The sequence below is a fragment of the Peromyscus eremicus genome, chromosome 20, assembly GCF_949786415.1.
Source record: "Peromyscus eremicus chromosome 20, PerEre_H2_v1, whole genome shotgun sequence".
Classification (NCBI taxonomy): domain Eukaryota; kingdom Metazoa; phylum Chordata; class Mammalia; order Rodentia; family Cricetidae; genus Peromyscus; species Peromyscus eremicus.
The window spans coordinates 8,814,670-8,834,792 of record NC_081436.1 but is presented as its reverse complement, the minus strand read 5'-3'; the positions used below and the strand labels follow the sequence as shown (position 1 = coordinate 8,834,792).

Here is a 20,123-nt window from a genome sequence, read left to right as displayed (position 1 = left end):
GAAGAGAGAAAAAAGAAATATAGTGAAAATATGTTCATGAAAAGAATATATTTTGTAGAAGCTAACTCCCTTCTCATTTAAAAAAAATTTCCATTTATTAAATAATCATATTAACTGTAAGAGACTATCATGGTTTAGAAGAGGACAAAGTCCAACTCTGCTTCTTGGAGGAGAAGTAGCCAAGTAAAGGGAGGTGGTATGGGAGCATTATTTCCATTAAAAGGCAGGCAAAGGTTGAGTGTTGAAAACATAAAAGCAAGTATCTCAGGAGTAGGGATCATCTTCTGGCAAACCACAGACCTGGAGTGAAACTGGGGTTTCAGGATACCAAGGGGATGAGGAAAAGTAGTAAAATTAAATGCTATGTTACTTTGGTGGTCTATAAATTTTGCTATACACTAGTCAAAGGAAAGTTTGTCCCTTCCCCTTTAATTCTTCAAGTATTATACATTATCTGACTTTTTTTTTTTCCGTCTTCTTACTTTGAATGTTTTACGCTACAGCCCAGACTAATCTTAACCTTGGTATGTGGTCTAGGCTGGCTTTAATTTCATGATCTTTCTGTTTCAGCCACTTCATCTCTGGGATTACAGACATGCTCCCTTGCCCAGTTCAGGATGTGATGTTAATGATGGCATCAAGGCAAAATTCTGTCTCCAGGCAGCTGAGTCCTGTTTGTTTAAATGGATCTGTGTATCACATCCCTAGATAAGCATTGTCACATTTTTGTTGTGAATGGACTTATGTCCATGAATGGCTTTAAAATACAATTTTCATATTTTTACAATTCCAGTAGTAGTTATCTTCAGGAATATAATACAACTGTTAGCAAAGAGAGTTTCTCCTGTTTTATAAAGGACCTAAAGGAACATTAAGCTCTATTTCAGGTTTTTTTCTATTGCCAACAGAGATTTTATAGTTATGGGGTGAGGATGATAGACTCTCAAATGAGTATGCATAGTTTGTATGTGGGGTTTCCTCCTGCTGTACTTTGAATGTGTTGGGTTCCAGCACAGCACCGCATTACACAGCTTGTTTCAACCAGAAACGTTAAATGTAAGCCATCCTGGTTTTGTGGGTCCCCAAAGATGTCCTGAACCATCATCTGCTGTGTGCTTTAAGGCCACGATTGGAAACAGACTGTTCTTCAATAACTGCATCACTTTTCCATGAGCACGCAGGGGGATGAACAGTTCAGAGTTCAGCCCCCAAGCAGACTCCCGCCACTACACAGAGGAGCCTGACTGCTAGCCTGGGAATAACCAGCTGGTGAAGGAGCTAAGATTCATGACCAAAGTCAGGAAATTGGACATTGTTTTTCAACCATGCCAGCCTTGAACACTCCACTCTATCCAAATGTACTTAATTGTGTCCTTTGAGTGTCTATGATTCCAATGATGGCTCAGTGCTTTTGGTGTGTGTATATGAGAGAGAGGGTAGGAGGGAAGGAGGGAGGGAGGGAGACAGAGAGAGAGGAAGAGGAAGAGAGAAGGGGGGTTTAACTATATAGCCCTTACTGTCCTGGAAGCTGCTGTGTAGACCTGACTGGCTTTAAACTCAGAGATTCTCTTGAAGGTGCGCACCACTTTGTATACTCTGCTTTTCAGTGATCCTTTGTAGTGATTCTGACACCCAGACTGTCAGTGTAGTTTGTACCTGTGCCCAAGACTAGCTAAAGTAAGCCAAGATCTTTGGGATAGAACTTGGTCACTGGTGTCTCTCCAGAGTTCCCAGGTGCATCTTAGGAAGGACAAGACTGAGAAGGACTGTGTATGACTAGGTCCTGGGGTGAAGGACACTTGAGCATCTGGGAGTGGTGTCTTAAGGAAGTAGCAGAAGAAAATTCAGGCTTTCAACAGGCCACTTAAAATCAGCAGGATGAGATCGGGAAGAGAGTAGGAAGGCAGAGGGTAGGAGATTAAGTCTGGGGTGTGTGGTGGTATTGTGTTCCCCAAAATATTGCACACCCTAATAAACTTATCTGGGGTCAGAGATAGAACAGCCACTAGATACAAAGGCTAGAAAATGGTGGCACTCACACCTTTAATCCTAGCACTCCAGAGGTAGAAATCCCTCTGGATCTCTGTGAGTTCAAGGCCACATTGGAAACGGCCAGGCATAGTGACACACCCAGGGAGTGGTGGTAGAAAGCAGAAAGGTATATAAGGTGTGAGAACCAGAAACTAGAAGCATTTGGCTGGTTAAGCATTCAAGCTGTTAGGTTTTGAGCAGCAGAGTTCAGCTGAGACTCATTCTGGATGAGGACTCAGAGGCCTCCAGCATGAGGAAACAAGACCAGCTGAGGATCCGGCAAGGTGAGGTAGCTGTGGCTTGTTCTGGTTCTCTGACTTTCCAGCATTAACCTCAATAACTCAAGTTTGTTATTTATTAATAAGAACTTTTAAGATTCATGCTACAGGGGTGGCTACTAAGCTGCCCCCAGTGTCCTTGAGGTCGGTACTCAGAACAGGCAAGTTTATGTTCTGAAGAGAAGTCTGTAAAAGAGAGACAAATCAGTTAAGTTGACATCAAATACTTAAAATTAGTAGAAATTATAGTTTTATGTCCACAGTCTGCTGTTCTCAGTTTTGATATGTGTGTGGGTCACGAGGCAAACGAAAGCCATAGAGAGTGTAATCAGAGCCACATTCAGCAGAAGATTCTGCCCACACACCAGCTTTCCCTTGCGATGTTTGACTCACATAAGGGTCACCAAGCTCAGACACAAGTTTTTGATGCAGTCAGTCCTGAGGCCTGTTCTGGCCTCCTCAGGTACTGCTGGCAGGCCCTTCTTCACAGCTCTAGGAGCTGAATAAAAACCTAACCCTGTGCAACCCGACAACCTGCATTTCTTCTCAGAGCTTGTACCATCTGTGAGGATTTCCTGACTTTCTTCCCAATTCCGTCACCCCCAGGGGTTTGGTGACTTGACTTTTCCATTGGTTGCCCAACTCTAATTTGGTGTCAGTTATCTGCCAACCCTTGGATTCAGGGTCCCCATTCAGACCGATTTCCCTGGACCTTTGTGCTTTGTGGGTGCAGGGATTCACAGATGGGAGCCATGATGGATAAACCCAGTAATGCATGTCCACCACTTTCTCCTTGTTCACAACTAATGGGTCACTTTAACTGGGGACATTGTAAAGCTATCTAAAAGCACAATTTTGCATGAACATAATGTCTGTAATAATAATATGGTCTTTAAAGGAAAATGAGCCGTGTATATACAATATGCTAATCTGATACCAACTTCCTCTCCCATCCAACCACAGAAGAAAAATATATCTTCCTTTCTCTTTTGATTTAACCACTATCCACTGAGAGTTTGCGGCCTCAGGCACTCTGTTAAATATCGCCACTCTGCTCACATAGTGTCCTGACATGCTCAGGGCTCTAGCAGGCTTCTGATCTTCAAGGAATAGCTGCCGGTGATCTACACTGTTAAAACCATAGCTCTGCGCTTAGGCTGTTGACCACTGAGCAGAGAGCTGGTTGCCCATCATTGTTCTTTCTGTTCAAGAGATGGTCTATTTTTGATGGAAAAAATGGGTCATTTGATAAAAATACTTAACCCAAACATGACTCCTGTGTTCATGAGGCATTGAAAGTGGATACCTTTGGGTTTCAGAGAAATGCTTTTAGGTTGGACATGAATGTGAGCAATTTTGTGTTAACATACAACTGTTCAGGTGTGAACTAAAGGATGGTGCCTGACAACACAAACGGCTCCAGTGTCTGAAAGGGGCAGGAAATTGTATAGAAATGAAGCACATAAAACAACACTTGTTATTAAGGATAGGGTGTGTTCTCATGGAAACTGACCTAAAAATCAGAAGTACTTTGGAAATCTGTAGTGTGAATCATAAAATATTGAAAGATGGTGAATGAACATTGAATGATAGCATCAATAAGAAGTGACTTTTGGGCTGGGTGGTGGTGGCACATGCCTTTAATCCCAGAACTCGGGAGGTAGAGCCAGGCAGATCTCTGAGTTCAAGGCCAGCCTGGTCTACAGAGTGAGATCCAGGACAGGCCCCAAAACTACACGGAGAAACCCTGTCTCAAAAAACAACAAAAAAAAAGAAGTAACTTTGTGCTTGATGAGATGTGTGTGTGTCTGTGTGTGCACGTGCGTGCAAATGTGTTTGTGCAATTGTGTGCACAGTTTTCCTATGTGCATGTGTGTATATCTGTGAGGACTCACATGTGCACACATGTGCATGTTGGCAAAATTTGAGATGATATTATGGAATTTTTGTGTTTAATTTTTAATTAGGGGCCAGCGAGATGCTCAGGTGAGAGTCAGGGTGCTTGCAATTAAGCTACTGACCTGAGTCCAGTCCCTAGAGCCCAATGGTGGAGAGAGATTACTGACTCCTGTAAGTTGTTCCTGACCTCCACATGTGTGTTTAATATGTGTGCACACACACACACAGGTCTATATATACATACATCTCTCTCTCTCTCTCTCTCTCTCTCTCTTTCTCTCTCTCTCTTTCTACACACACACACACACACACACACACACACACACACATACACACACTTAAATAAAAACTGCAAAAAAGTTCAAAATCTCAAATTAGGACCATGGTGATTCAAAAATATTTTATTAGCTGTTTATGGTGATTATATTTTTGTGATAGAAATACAAATATATCTTTAAGTGTAAGTTGGTAATATGGATTCAACAATAGTTTGTAGATGTAACCAACCGTCTTATTAAATAAGAAACACAGAGCCGATTCAGAGAAGAAAGCCAAGAGGTCAGAGCTAAGAGCCTTACCCTTTCTTCTTCAGCGATCCTCTTCAGCCAAGAGAGCTCTCCGAAAGGGACCTACTTCCTGTGTGTTTGTCTTTATATAGTCTTTCTGTTCTGCCTTCTCATTGGTTGTAAACCCAAACACGACTGCCTTGTCACTGCCTGTCTGTAGAGACTTCCAGGTCCTCTATGGTATTGAGATTAAAGGCGTGTGTCTCCAATGCTGGTTGTATCCTTGAACACACAAAGATCTACCTAGCTCTGTCTACCAAGTGCTGGGATTAAAGGCATGCACCACCACCGCCATGCTCTTGCTATGGCTCTAATAGCTCTGACCCCTGGGCAACTTTATTTATTAACATACAATTAAAATCACATTTCAGTGCAAATAAAATACCACCATAATAGTTTGTTTTTGTAAGTCAACTTGGCTAGGCTGAACACAGCTTTAGTCAATGCTGAGTCTAGGAGTTGGTGTGACAGTGTCTGGTAGATGTGGCTGTTGTCTTCAGTCAGGTGACATTAAGTAATGGTAAAGGAGCTTGCACTCCATAATACAAGGTGGGCCTCATACAGTCACTTAGAGGATCTTGGAAATGAAAACTAAAGTTTCCTAGAGAAAGAGGCTCTTTCTGTTGAAAGAATGTTCCAACACCAGCTCCTGCCTGGTTCTTCAAACATGTTAACATGATCTGCAGAGTGTGTGGACTTACCAGCCTCACAAGTCTATATACCAACTATTTGAAATAAGTCTATCTGTATAATGTACATGTGTACTCAGAATCTGTTAGTCTGTCTGTCTGTCTGTCTATCACCTATCTATCTGTCTGTCTGTCTACCTATCTATCATCATATCTGCCATCTATTATCTACCTAAATATCTCTATGATTTACATTTTTATCACTTATATTTACCCATCATCAGTCTTCCATGTAGCTATTTATTATCTAATTTTTATCACCCATCACCATCCTCATCTCTTCATCAATTCATCCTCTGTCTATCCACAATTACTTGCTGCTTCTTATTTGAAGTGCCTCAGTTGAGATTATTCCCTAATTGGGAAGTATTTTAAATATCTGAAGTAGATGATGTGGTGTTAGGGTGATTCCCATCTCCCTCTACAGCACCCATAGGTACTTCTTGCTGTTAGACATCCGCTTCCTTCTACCTCAAGTACTTCTGCTGTCCTTTATGAGGCCCTCCCTGCTCTCTTCTCCCTTCATCTCAGAAGATTTAGGTGCCTTTCATCCAGCCTCTCTCCTCACAGGCGGCATTTCCCCTTAGGGCTCGTGGGTTTATTTGCAAGTCCTTTTTCATTTGCTGTATGGTAATGACTGTGGCTCATTCATCTCGGTATTCCCATCACCTTCCACAGTCCATAGCACATAGAAGGTATTCAATCAATATAGTTGAAAGAATGAATGAGTAGGTGGTCCTCTCCTTCCAAGGATAAGCAGCTGCTTTTATGTTAAGTTGCAGATGGCTGGAAGGCATCCTCAGTGCCTAGTCTTTCAGGGCTGGGGATGTTTCTAAGCTTCTTGTACCTGCACTGCCTGAAGAAAAATCCCCAGATAGACCTTTTAATTGCTAGCAAAATCTGATGCTGTCAGTTTTTGTGGGATATCATGTCTGCCAAGCAGACTTAAGCTGATGGTGCGGAAATCTCTGGCATCGCATGTGGGTGGCATAGATGCTTCACAAAATCAGATTACAGATTTGCACTGACATATTTTAACCTATCAAATTAATGGCTCGAAGCTCTCCTGGCATTCCCCAGTGAAGAGTTCAATATCCCTTTTGATATTTAACCACTGAATTAACTTTAAACTTAATTCTTTCCCATTCCAGGTCAAGGTTATGGAGTTTGTGTTTTTCAAATAACAGCCAAAGAGAGTGCTGTACCATGCAATTATTATTCTCTTCCCTGTGTGTCTTTCTATTGCTACTCACTGTTGAAACTTAGACCTTCAAGGTAGTATGGACTTGTGCCTCAGAGTTCTTTGTGACTTAGTCTCTGCATTGTTTATGAGGTTTCCCTAACCCCAGAACAGTTGAAGAACTTCCATTAATCACACTGCGTGCTGATCCTAGCTCCTCCCCAACCCCGATGAGTAGCCTGGCCATCTGCATGGCCAGAGACTGTTTGGAGAAATCTCATCTTTCTGGACCTTTCTTAGGTTCTTCTCAACAGGCCTCGTCCTGCCTATCTGATGGCCTTGTGTGTCAGGAGTCTTGAGAGCTTTCTTGGAGCCTCAGAGGTGTTGCCAGTCTCCTTCTCCAGTAACTCTCACAACCCAGGAAACCACTAAATCAAGTGGTTCTTCCTGGGCCTGAGTGAGTACCTGCTCCAACGTGACCTTTTGTGTCACCGCTTGAGATACAGGAAGCAAGTCAAAGTTTGTATGGCTCCTGCTATGGCACCCGACCTCATCTGTGCTGTGCACACTAATCCTTGTAAAAATGGACGCCTCATGGGCAGCGACATGTCACGTTTCTATGAACAAATGCTAACTTCAATTCAAGTTAAAAATAATTTCTTTTGAAAATCACCCTAGAGTTTTTCTTATAAAATGATTATATATAGAGGGAACTCATGAAAGTTGCATCAGTGCCTGTGGAGCCTACGTGGGACTGGATTAGGCCCTTTGCATGGCAAGACAGTTGTGTAGCTTGATCTGCTTGGGAGGCTCCCTGGTGGTAGGATCAGAATCCATCTGGTGCATGAAAGGGCTTTGTGGAACCCACTATCTATGATGGGACACCTCCTGCAGCCTTGAGGCAGGGGGAAGAACTTGGACTTGCCCCTACTGAATGTGCCTCCCCATGGAAGACCTTGCCTTCTTGTAGGTGGGAGTGGGTGGTTGTAGCATGAATCTTGAAGGTCTTATTAATAAAAGCAAATCCAGGGCCTGGTATTGGGGTGAACGCTGGAAGATCAGAGAGGCAGAACAAGCCACAGCCACCTCACTTTGCCAATTCCTCAGCTGACCTGCTTCCTCAGAGTGGAAGCCTCTGAGTCCTCAGTCAGAATGAATCTCAGCTGAACTGCTACCTGAAAGCCTAAAAGCTTAACCAGGCCAAAAGTAGTTCTAGTTTCTGGTCTTCACACCTTATATACCTTTCTGGCATCAGTTCCTGGAATTAAAGGTTCACTTCCTGGAATTAAAGGCATGAGTCACCATGCCTGGCTGTTTCCAGTGTGACCTTGAACTCAAAGAGATCCAGACAGATTTCTGCCTATAGAATGCTAGAATTAAGGGCGTGAGTGCCACCATTTTCTAGCCTCTGTATCTAGTGGCTGTTCTGTTCTCTGACCCCAGATAAGTTTATTAGGGTGCACAATATTTTGAGGAACACAGTATCACCGCAGGTGGTGGATTATGAGGGGGAGGCTGGGGGGGCAGGAGGAGCAAAGAGGGGGATCTTTGATTAGTGTGTAAAATGAACGAAAAAATTTTCTTAATAAAAGTAAAATAAAATAAAATAAGATGATTATATAGCCACCACTTCTGGGACTTCTGCTGTGCTAACAGGTTTTATTATTGTGTCTTTCAACTTTCTAAAAAGTAGAACAATGTACCTACAGAAAAGCTTATACAACACACATGGACAATATAATTTTGTGGAAGGGAACTATTATGTTAAATGCTTACCCCTGTTATCACCAATCACATTAAATGAAAGAGCATTCGGAGCATTCCAGAGGCCTCTGGCTGAATTCTGTGACACCAAACCTCTCCTTCCCACAAAGCAAAGCCTTTCTTCTGGCTTTGCTTCAGTTTTACCTCTTGTAAGACCTCTCTCAAGTCGTTGAGTTTCGCCTATTCCCAAGCTTGGGTGCATTTGCAATCCCATGGTATGTTTGTTCCCTTTATATGGTCGACTGTTGTACAACTGTTTCTGAGATCTACCAGGCTTCGTGGTATAGTAATTTGTTCATTTTCACTCTTGAGTGGTCTGCATCATGCTGTAATTCGTGGATCTCTTCTGTTGATGGGCATTCTGGATGTTTTCAGTCGCAGGCATTTATGAACAACTGTCGACATTCCTTCACAAGTCCCTGGGTGCCCATGTGCACATCTGGGCCTAGATTTTCGTTGTGGGGAAGTTTAGAGTTATAAAATTTTGTGTGTGGTTGTATGTCTATTTTTTAATTCCTTTTTTTTGTGCCAATATACAGTTTGGTATATTTTAAATGATTTTCTAGAAATGTATTGATGTTTTTTGTCAACACTTCAACTTTATTGGTACAAGATTTCTCAAAATACATAATTCATTGGTTTAATCGCTGTTAGGATATGTGGTGATGTCTCCCTTTCATTCCAGTAATTAGTTCTTACGCCTGTTTTTGTGTTTTGATTCATTTTGTCCAAGACTGATCAGCTGTATGTGTTTCATAGGATTATGTGTAGAACACACATTTATGTCACTCTGACAAAATGCCTGACAATATATCTTCAGGAAGATGGCATTTATCTGGGCTCACAGTCTCAGGAGGTTTTAGTCCATCACAGTGAGGAAGGCATGATGCAGCCACTGTGTCCATGGCTGCAGAATAGGTGGCAGTGGCTAGTCACATAGACAGTGAGGCTGGGACATAAGGTCAGAGGCCTTCTGGCCCACTTCCGTCCATTAGACCCCACCCTCCTAAAAGCTCCACAGATTCTCCTCCCTAGAGATTACCTCCAGCTGGCCAGTAAGTGGTCAGAATGTGAATTTGTTGGAGGATCATTCCAGATTCATCCCCTAGTGTTCTGCCCCTGACCTCCATGGGTTTATGGTAATCTTCGAATGCAAAATCCGTTCATGTAACTTCAGGAGTCTCCGAGTCTCGCAAACAGTTCTAACACTGTTTAAAAGTTCAAAGTTTCTATGGAGACTTCAGGCAAACTCTTCAACTGTGAACTCTCAGAAAATATAAAAAGAAAGTGGCATGCTTCCATATCCAGTTCCGGGATGGCTGAGTAGGCGAAGGGAAGATGTAAAAGGATGCACTGGTTGACTAGCTGAAGGAAAGAACAAGATGTACGACATGGATGTATGCATGGCTCTGAGGGAAGCTAAGGCTGGATCTCTACCACCACCTCCCATACATTTAAAACACCAAACCAAATCTTTTTTGCCAAGTAGATTTCTGATTGCAAAGCCAGTAGTTTTCCTTCTAGAAAGAATTTTTGTTTGCCATAAATCACTCTGATACTGTGGTTTGGTATTATGCAGAATTGTGCATTTTCACAGGTCTAATTGTCTTGTGGAATGCCTGCTGGCTGTGGCCCTCACCTAACACCTGTCTCACAGAGAGCGTCCCTTTCCTCATCTCCTTTTGCCCTTGTTTTCCTGTGGATGTGTAACCAAACTGAGCTTCATTGATTTTTATGGACATAATAATTAGGCAAAGCTATGTGATTAATTTTACTCAATAGCTGATCATCTTAAAATGAGAAGCTTAAACATGGTAATCATTTATTTCACAATGTGAAAGTTTTATGCTTAATATTCATGTTAACATTGGGTGCAATGGCTTAGTTCTAGATTTAGTCATAAATAACTGTACCTTTCTGCTGACAATTTAGGTTTTGTGAGTTATGCCTAAAACCTTAAATCTGATGTTTCCTGTACCCGCCACACTATTTTTAAATGTGTCCTTCAAACATCCTCCTGCAATTTTTCAAACTGTCCTGCACTGGTATTGCTTAAAGTCTAACTCTGTGCTAACGTACCATATCTTCATTTTCAATAGAACATGGTTTTAGTTTTGATGAGCTGCTTGAATTTTAAAGAGAGGTAAATACTTTGGATCATGCAGAGAATATGCATTGTGTTGTAGTAAGTTTGTCTTTACATTTGTATTATGTGACATAATAAATGTGAATGTTAATCACTGCTTGGCTATGTTAGTAAACGTGTTTAACTCTAAAAAGAATAGGGGCTAGAAATGAAAAGGAACAAGTGAGGATGAGAATATCAATGTTGTTAAGTTCACAGTGAGAAGGCAAAGAAGGAGAAGCATACAGCAGGAAAAGAGTCGCCATTGTAAATACCTTGGATTTGAAATTTTTGTAGGAGGTAGTGACAGATTCATTTGTCAGGGGTTTTTTCATTTTATTGTATCTGTGGACAAATTGCAGTTTCTGCTAAAGTTGATTATATTTGTCTACTTCTTATCTAGTTTGGCCTTTTAAAACTACTTACCTTTATTGGCACATCCATTGAAACAGAATTTACTTAATGCTCTGCTTTGAATAGCATCAAAATCATAGGAAAATCTCCTTTATGATAATCATGAATTTCTAATATGTATGGAAAGAAGCATCATTAGGCAGAGTAAGTTAATTAATAGCATTCTGGCTTAGCTTGCAAGTTACCGCTACAGCAATAGAAATGGCATATATATATATATATATATATATATATATATATATATATTCATTTGAATACTTCTAAACACATTGAATCTTATTTAACACAGAATGTGCTTAGCTCATTGATAGTTCAGACAGGCTCATTTTAGAATCAAAATAAATCACAGATTTTGAAGCTTGAAGAAAAAATAACTAGAAAGAGGCTTCAAACATCAATTCTGAAACTTCAAATTAATCTAAGGTTGCCTTACCTTTCACCTGGATAGCGTCTCAGATCTGTGCAAACAGCAAAGGAGGTTTGACACAATCCATCTGAAGGATAGCAAAGCAGATTTCCTTTCTTTTACTCACAAGGATTAAATAAATGTATTTTACCACATGGCTTTTATATTGCTTATACCAGCAAATTGATGTATTAAATTATACATCAAGGGGCTGGAGAGATGGCTCAGTGATTCAGAGTACTTGTTGCTCTCGCAGAAGACCCAGCACCCATGTGGCAACTCACAGCCACCTGTAACTCCAGTTCCATGGTATCCCACTCTCTCTTCTGGCCTCCATGAACATTAGACATATATACCATACACAAATGTACACGCAGGCATTCACACATACAAATAAAAATAAAAATCTTTAAAAAATTAATTATGATTGATACCATCTCATTTAAAGGATGTTTTTTAAAAACAGTGTAATTTGGTGGGCTTATGATATTTTTACCTTTTTATTCTCAGCCAATTAAAATGCAAATGCAGAAAGTTAATGTTATTCTCTTCATTTTGTCTTGACTATGCTCTGGCCTCTAATGTTTTCTTTTAAAAAGAGAAGTAGACATGAGGCAATATTTCACTCTCCCTTTGCTAGGATACCATAATTACATGGCTCATAATTTATCATTGATGTTGTCTTTTAATTTTACCTTATATTATTGTGAGTCTTTGGTTTCACCTTCAATGCTTTCATATATTGTTCAGTTTTCTCTGTTGTCGAGTTCTTTAAATAATTAATTTTCTTACTTTAGTCAGTTAGCTATTTAATTCATGTAAATATTTATTGCCTTCCTAAAGCACACTGAATACTGGACGAAGAAGTTCCCATGCCTAGGTGAATGACGTACGTCCTTCACCTTTGTGGAACTGGTTTCATGGGAGAGTGGAACAATATGAGAAAACCATTCCAATGTTTATGGAAAGTTGTGTAACATAATGATGTATTCTAACCATTATGACAGAGCCATGGAGAGGGGTGGCTTTTGGAGGCAAGGGCAGGGATGCCTTAGTGTGCACGCTGAGTTATCAACCTCAGCAGGAAGGTAGACAATGTCCAGATGCAGAAAGGATGGGGCCAGTGACAATATGAGATGTCGCAGGAAGGGGGGAAGTTGATGGGTTGATTTGCTGGTGGGATTGTAAAATGAAAGACAACTGTAAATGAGAAGGTGGTCTCTAGAGAGTCTTTTTATCCATGGTTTACCTTGTGATAGTATGAAACTGCTACATTATTTGAGAAAATGAAGACAGGTTTAGAGGTTTGTCTTTTTAAAATTAAACTTATCTCTAAAAATTCACACACACACACACACACACACACACACACACACACACGACACATATAAGTTTCAGTTTCCTCTGGTGTCAAATTATTTAAATAATATGAATGTGTTTGCATTTGAATAAATATATAAGCACAACTTTCTGAGACCATTTAGTGTTGCTTGTGTATGTGTTTTTAGGGCTGACAACTCCCTACAGGACATAACTCCACCAGTTAGTGGGTGCCTCACTAGAAAGGACTAATCACCCAGATGGGGGATATCTCACGGGACCCCGCCCCCATCCTCAATGCCATGTCAACTGGTGTTGCCGTTCAGGTCTTGTTTAGGCACCGTATTGTTGAGATTTCTCGGGTGAGCTTCTGCACCATATATAGAAGACAAGTTTGCAGCAGACGTCCTGGTGATCTGGCTCTTACAATCTTTCTGCCCCCTCTTCCTCTACGCTTCCCGAGCCTGAAGTGTAGATACTATGCTGTGTTAACTGGGGCTGAGGACACCCCATGGGCAGTTGTTCTGTGTTTTGACCCGATGTGACTTCCTGTAATGGTTTCCATCTGCTGTAAAAAGAAATTTCTTTGATGAAGGGTAAGAGCTACATTCGTCTGTGGGTATAAGGATAAGTATTTAGGACACAGTTATGAATTATGCTGGTTTAGGAAAATGGCAGTAGCTTTCCATTCCTATTATTAAGTACTTGGGATAAGCAGCCTATAATGAGAAAAGATGTATTTTTAAACTCACAGTTGTGCATGTTTTAGTGTATAACAAATAGAGGCTTATGTCAAGGTAAACCGTCTTGGCAGACATATTTAACGGAGCCAAGTTACTCGTCTCATAGCCCATCATCTCCCTCAAAGGCATAACTCTAGTGATGTCAAGACATCCCAGTAAGTACTGCTTTGTAAGGTTTCACCACCTCCCGGGGTGCTATGGGCTAGAGGCTAAGTCTTCAACACAGGTCTAAACCATAGCAATTTCAAAACTGGTTTCTGGTCTTGTGAATCTAGCTCCTCTGTTGAGACATATTTCTTCCCCAAGAGTCATCATAATGGCAGGAAGAATCTACAATTGAGAAATATCCTAGGAAAATAGAAGGCTACTTAATGTCATATTAGAAATAATTATGAACAGATCAACAGTGATGATGACAGGTAGTTGAAGAGAATTGAGAGTCCTTCAGAAATAACTTTAGTGATTGATTGTATGCTGAGGGTCAAGCAAAAGAGGGATTGATATTGTGATAGGGTGGCTGTATCTCACACAGACGGAGTTTGCTGAATAGGCTGAGGTTTGGTAAGGAACAGAGGGAAGAATTGATGTAATGTGTGGGTTTGGTCAATTAAAACCCACTGTATAGGTGTATAGATATATGCATGTTTTATATATAGAGCTAAGAGGGAATAGAAAGCTTATGTTGGGGAATTTGAGCTGGCAGGCTGTCAGTGAGCCTTGTTAGGGCTAGGTACACTTTCAATCACTCACGGGTTCTCCAAACAACTGTCTGCACCATCTATAGCAGGACCATAAGCATTTGTCCATCACTTCATAGCTGTGGTCTGGCCAGGAAGTTCTTATATGTGTGTTGAGCTTCACCAAAGTCTTTTAATAGTTAAATGAGATTTTTTTGAGCAACAGTACTAAAGTGTGTTTATTTGGATGATGATCAACTAAATGACTGAAAACTGTTAATCATTTTATTGTAGACATAAAGAGATTTAGAAGAGGCTTATACAATGAGGCTTGCTCACTTCCTGGCATAGTGTATTGATAAATTTTTACTTCAACGAGTTAAGAATGCTTAAAGCTTTTTTTGAAGTGTTTCTTTGTCTGGCATAGAGTTTTGCTAGTGTAAGTCAACTCCTTACCCATGATTTACTTGTGTATCAAGCCCCCAATCTTGTTTATGTTGCCCCAAAATGACTTGGAGAGACAGCTGTGACATTATGAATCCAGCTGGCCACAGATGGATCTGCAGTGGAGCATGAATCCGTATTGGGTTGATGATGTATGTTTATAGCCTCCTGTTAAACTTTCAGAGACCCAACCCCTAAATCACCTGGCATTGACTATACCCATTTAGTATAAATAAGTGGTGGATAGGAACTGGAACTTTCAATGTTGGTGATCAGGACTCTCACTTACAAGGGCAATTCAGTTTAGTATACTTTTATTTGGTTAATCTGACTATTTGGTTAAGCTGAGAACCTAAATGTGCAGTTATTGAATACCTAGGTTTTCAGATATGTAGTAGCCTTAGCTGTTCTTATTGCTGAGCTGCTAGGATACTCACCTTTCCAAGATGCTGTATATTGTGGTCTCCACATATTTGTAATAGGTTTGACTGGCTTAAAATTTGAAAAAAAATTGAAGTTAGGGTCTAAGAAATTAATTTAGGAATTTTACCCAGAAGGCTGATGCGTCTGTAAGATTTTGTAGATCTATTAATAGAGGAAATATCAGCCAAAGTCCATATGATGTATGATTGAAATAATCATCTGTAGCACCAAACAAAACTAAAATTATAATTGCCTTCTAGCAATAAAAACTAATTCTGAATCTACTCCTAGCCACTGAGTATGTGAAATTCCACAATTTCAGGTTTTTTTTTTTTTTTTTTTTTTTTTTTTTTTTTTTACAGTGATCGCCCATCTAGTTAAAATTATTGAAAGGAAAAAAAATTAAAGAATTATCTCTCCTTTAGAACCAAACAAGGAAACATGGTTTAATCTTAATTGATATGCAAGTTAATGAAGTAGTTGAATGTTTTTATGTCGTGTTTGCACATGTATAAATTATTTGTCAAAAGTAATGAAAGTAATAATAATCACAGGTCTTCATATGTCTTCTCATATGTTCCCCTTTAAATCTCTTAGTTATTTCATAAACTGTGCTGCTTTGTATTATTACAGAAGGTGGCCCAGGTATATGCCACAGCCACAGGGAAGTACAGTTTCTATATCTCTGATCATACATGACTCTAGGTGAGTTGGGACAGTTATCCTGCAATGGAAGAGCTACAAATACAGTCTGGGAAAAAACAAACATACCCAGTAAGTCAAGGTTTCTAACATCTCCCTTGGTGTATAAATTTTCCATAATTCAGTACCATTTTGTTGATGTTCCTAAGGTTTAATACACATGGACCTACCCGTGGCATATAAATATGGATATTCCACTCATTATAAGTTAAGCAAATGTTAAGTGATCAGTTGCTATATACAGGCAGCACTGTAGATGCTTGGTGACTAGCAGTGAACCAAAAACCTTGCCCTCTCTTCCTGGAGCTTATTATGTTTAAATATGATTTCAATCTGGATTTTCAGTGATACAGTCATATTTCTTGTTATCTTTTCATTTCGGAATAACCAGCAGATATCATGTATAGAATGTATACAGGATCTAGCTTATATTTACTTTTCCAGAAGGGGCTCAATCCTTTCTCTGTTGGAAGAGTAGAATTGGAACAATGTGAACCTGTCGTAAAGGACACGGGGAGGGCTGATTTGTATGTTCATCAAGGATACCCTTCTCTCTTTTGTTCCTCATGGCTTTATAGTTTCTTAGATGGCACTCTGTAACAAGTTGTGATCTATACTAGTCTTCTTAGCATAGATTATGATATTTTTGGCTCTATTTAGCCTTGTGGTCACTTCCCCCAAAGAAATTCAGAATGTGACAGATGACATGAAAGGCAAAGCCACTATGTGTTGTGTCCTATTCTGAGCTCTTCCTTCCTCACCAGAATTGTGGCTCTTCAAGTTTCCAATATTCTCGCTGCAGGGCACTGGGGATGTTCTGTGATCAGGCCAAGCCCAGCTTTTCCTTGCCTATGTATAGAGTGAGCAAGTGTCTACAGGGAAGATACACCTAACCATTCCACGTATTTTTCAGTGTGATGCACCAGTTTCTTCAGTGTGCATTGTTTAATTAACTCTGATACATTTCAGCAGATTATAGAGGGCTTAATATTTTTAACTTAATTAGTTTTTTGTTTGTTTTTGTGAGGTGGGGTTTCTCTGTGTATCCCTGGGTATCCTAGAACTCACTCTATAGACCAGGCTGGCCTTAAACTCAAGAGATTTGCCGGTAGGCAGATTTTTATTTCCAACCAGCCAGCTCCCAAATAACCACAGGGAAACTTCTTATTAATTATAAAAGCTCAGCTGATAGCTTAGGCTTGTTTCTAACTAGCTCTTATAACTTAAATTAACCCATTTCTATTAATTTACTTTCTGCCTCATGGCTTTACTATCTTTACTCTTTACTGCCCATGTTACCTCCTCTAAGTCCTGGCATCTCCTTGAGAACCCACCTTTCTTCTTCCCAGCATTCCCTGTGTCTGGTTCTCCCACCTGTGCCTCCTGCCTAGCTAATGGCCATTTAGCTTTTTATTAAACCAATAGAAGGTACCTTGGTAAAGACACATCTTCACAGTCTACAAAAAGATTATTCCACATCATTCACCTTCCTCTGCCTCCTGAGTGCTGGGATTAAAGGTATGCACCACCACCATCTGGCTTAAAAACGTTTTAAACCTTACATTTATTTTAGTTTTTTTTGGCTAAATCATTATTAATCTGTTGCAAGTATATCCAGGCCATGCACTGAAACAAAATAAATGCATTTCCTTTCTCTCTCTTACACACTCACACACACACACACACACACACACACACACACACACACACTCTCTCTCTGTCTCTGTCTCTGTCTCTCTCTGTCTCTGTCTCTGTCTCTCTCTGTCTCTGTCTCTCTGTCATACACACACACACACACACACACACACACACACACACACACTCTCAATGTACCCTGAAGTTTTCATTGTGCCATACTGATTTTAACTCATTGGTAAAATGGGCAGGGAGTAAGATGTTGTTGAGTATATTCATCAAAATGGTGTCATTGATAATGTTGGACAGTTGCTAAAGCTGACACTCCATAGTGCATGGATTTCACTGCCCCAGAGCTATCCAGGGATGGTGGTGCTGAACTGGGTAACAGCAAACTGTGCAAATTCACTTGGGAGCTTCCAGCTGGACGTAATCAGGTTGGTGAGCCTGAAACAGTGGGTGTCTAGTGCATGATGGTAGCTCTGAGTAGTGGCTAATGTTACTGTTGACTTCTTACTCTTATTCATCTTCAAGGACTTTACATTTTCATTGTTTACTAAAGTACAAAGTAGATTTTCTTCATGTTTTATATCTCCATTAATATTTGCAGGAGAAAGGTATAGAATAATGGTTAAGAGCTTTTATATGAGAGGCAGGGATATTTAAATTCTACCCCTACTCATTTGTGAAGTGCTTACTTAGAACAAGTTGCAGAACTCTTGCTGTTGATTCAATATCTGTAAAATGCAAATAGTGAAACATGTCAATGTAACTAGATGAAAAGTTGATGGATATGCTTTGCTTAAACTGCAGCACTGTGAACATGTAAATTCTTGTAGTTATACTTCCTCACCTAATATAAAAATGCAATCAAAAGCTACAAGTTTTGCATGAGAACTCAACATATTTCTAGACTTTCCAACAAAGTTGAATGAAATTTGTAGAAAAAGAATTATTTTGAGTATAAGATATTGTTCTTTTAAAAATCTATTTAGATATCTTTTTTTTTTAAAGCAACGGTACTAGAACTATTGAAAAGAACTCCAGGAAGTTAAAAGAACCAAATTAAAGATGGTTTTCAATTCAGCAATTTCAAAAAGCTACTTTAAAAATTTCAGTAGATAAACAACAAATACGCTATTATCTACCTGAGACTAATCTAAGAAGAAGGAGGTTTTACCAATACTGTAGATTATATCATCATTTTTGGGAAAAGGAATAAAATTGAAATTAAAATAAACAGCTTGAAAAATCTTAGAGTTAAGAAAAATGGGAGAGAGAGATTTGATTCCCAGCAATTATTTATTTAGTCACATGATATTGATTGGCCCAGTTTCCCTAGAGACATGGGAAAGTAATAATTAGTAAAAATTTTAACATGAGAAAATAGAAAAGGGAGTGCTTCTTTCAAGACAGCATGGTCTTACCCCTGATGTCACTGTCCTAGCAACTGTCTCTCCCTCAATTGGAAAGATTATGAATTTATGTTATTACAAGCAAATAAGAATTAGCTATATAATATAAAGCAATGCATTAAACAGTCTGGTTATTGTTTCAGTAGTAATTGAAATCATACATATTTGAATCAAATTTTGCATTAGTTCACTGTGCAGATGTCTTTCTTAAAACTTGATAGTGTTCTGAACATTATCCCGCTGTGATACAGCTGAGGCCCTGCCCAGCACCTTTCCACTGATTCTAACTTGACAGAACACATCTTTCCTCTCAAGCTCTCTGTCAAGAATTGTTTCAGGTCTGCTCACACTTGAGTGAGTGTGAAATGAGGCCTTTGCTGAGTATTTCTGTTCAAATGTTCAAGAGCTGGTGTCAGTCTTCCAGCTCAAAGATGAACAGCACATGGCAACAGCTTAACTTCCAATCAGTATTCAAATCTAATCAAAACGGGCCCAAACACCCTTTGAACTCTCTCTCTCTCTCTTGCCTTTGCAAATGTATAAACAAATGTGGTGAGGGGATAGTGAGGGAGCTTGTTGAGAGGGGAAAGTGTGCGGCTGCATTGGGAAGTGTTGACTGGACAGCTTTCTGAGTCTGGCCAATGTCTTGTGTTTGTTTTCACAGAGCATATATCATTACGGACTATATGGGCATCCGCAATGAAAGTTTCATGAAGCTAGCTGCCGTAGGGACCTGGATGGGGGACTTTGTCACAGCCTGGATGGTAAGAAAACCTCAACTTCTCTCAGTTTGAACAAATGTCAGATGGAAGGATGTTCATAATGTTGGAAAGATGTTGTAGGGAGACAATTACTTAATGTTTTAAAAGCACACATTCATAAATATGTATCAGTGCTGAAAACTAATTGCTTATTTATTGTACAGATTGGATTTTATAAGCATAGATTAGTCTAGAGATTATATTCAATATCTGTAGTGCTCAGAAAACAGCCAATGCAATCACAATATTGATGATGGATCTCCTCTAGGAGATATGTATGTGTGTGTGTATATATAGATATATATACATATATATCTATATATCTATATAGATATATATACACACACACACATACATATATATTCACATATGTATGTGTGTGCATGAATATACACAGATGTATATCAGAGAATACAAACATGTACATCCTTCGTAATAAAAAAATCCTCCCTGTGAAATTCTAAATGACTTTTTGGAGACCATTGTTTTGACACATACAGTTGTCAGATAACGAATGCAGTCTGGCCTGTCTCAGAAGACCATTTGAAACCTTCTTTAGGTGGTCTCTAAATATGTTTTCCCCATTGAACCAGTAACTTATTGGTAACTAAGAGTTCTGATAAGTCTATTTTTTATATTTATCTTTTGATA

At 39.6% G+C, this 20,123-nt stretch overlaps 1 protein-coding gene across 1 annotated transcript in view; it reads left to right on the top strand.

The window, feature by feature from the left end:
- Positions 1-20,123, top strand: part of Tmem117 (transmembrane protein 117) — a 458,729-nt gene that overhangs the window by 226,081 nt on the left and 212,525 nt on the right. Inside the window, exon 3 of the mRNA XM_059247072.1 lies at positions 19,376-19,475. Within this exon, the coding sequence (XP_059103055.1) occupies positions 19,376-19,475 (100 nt within the window). The remainder of the gene's footprint in view (positions 1-19,375; positions 19,476-20,123) is intronic.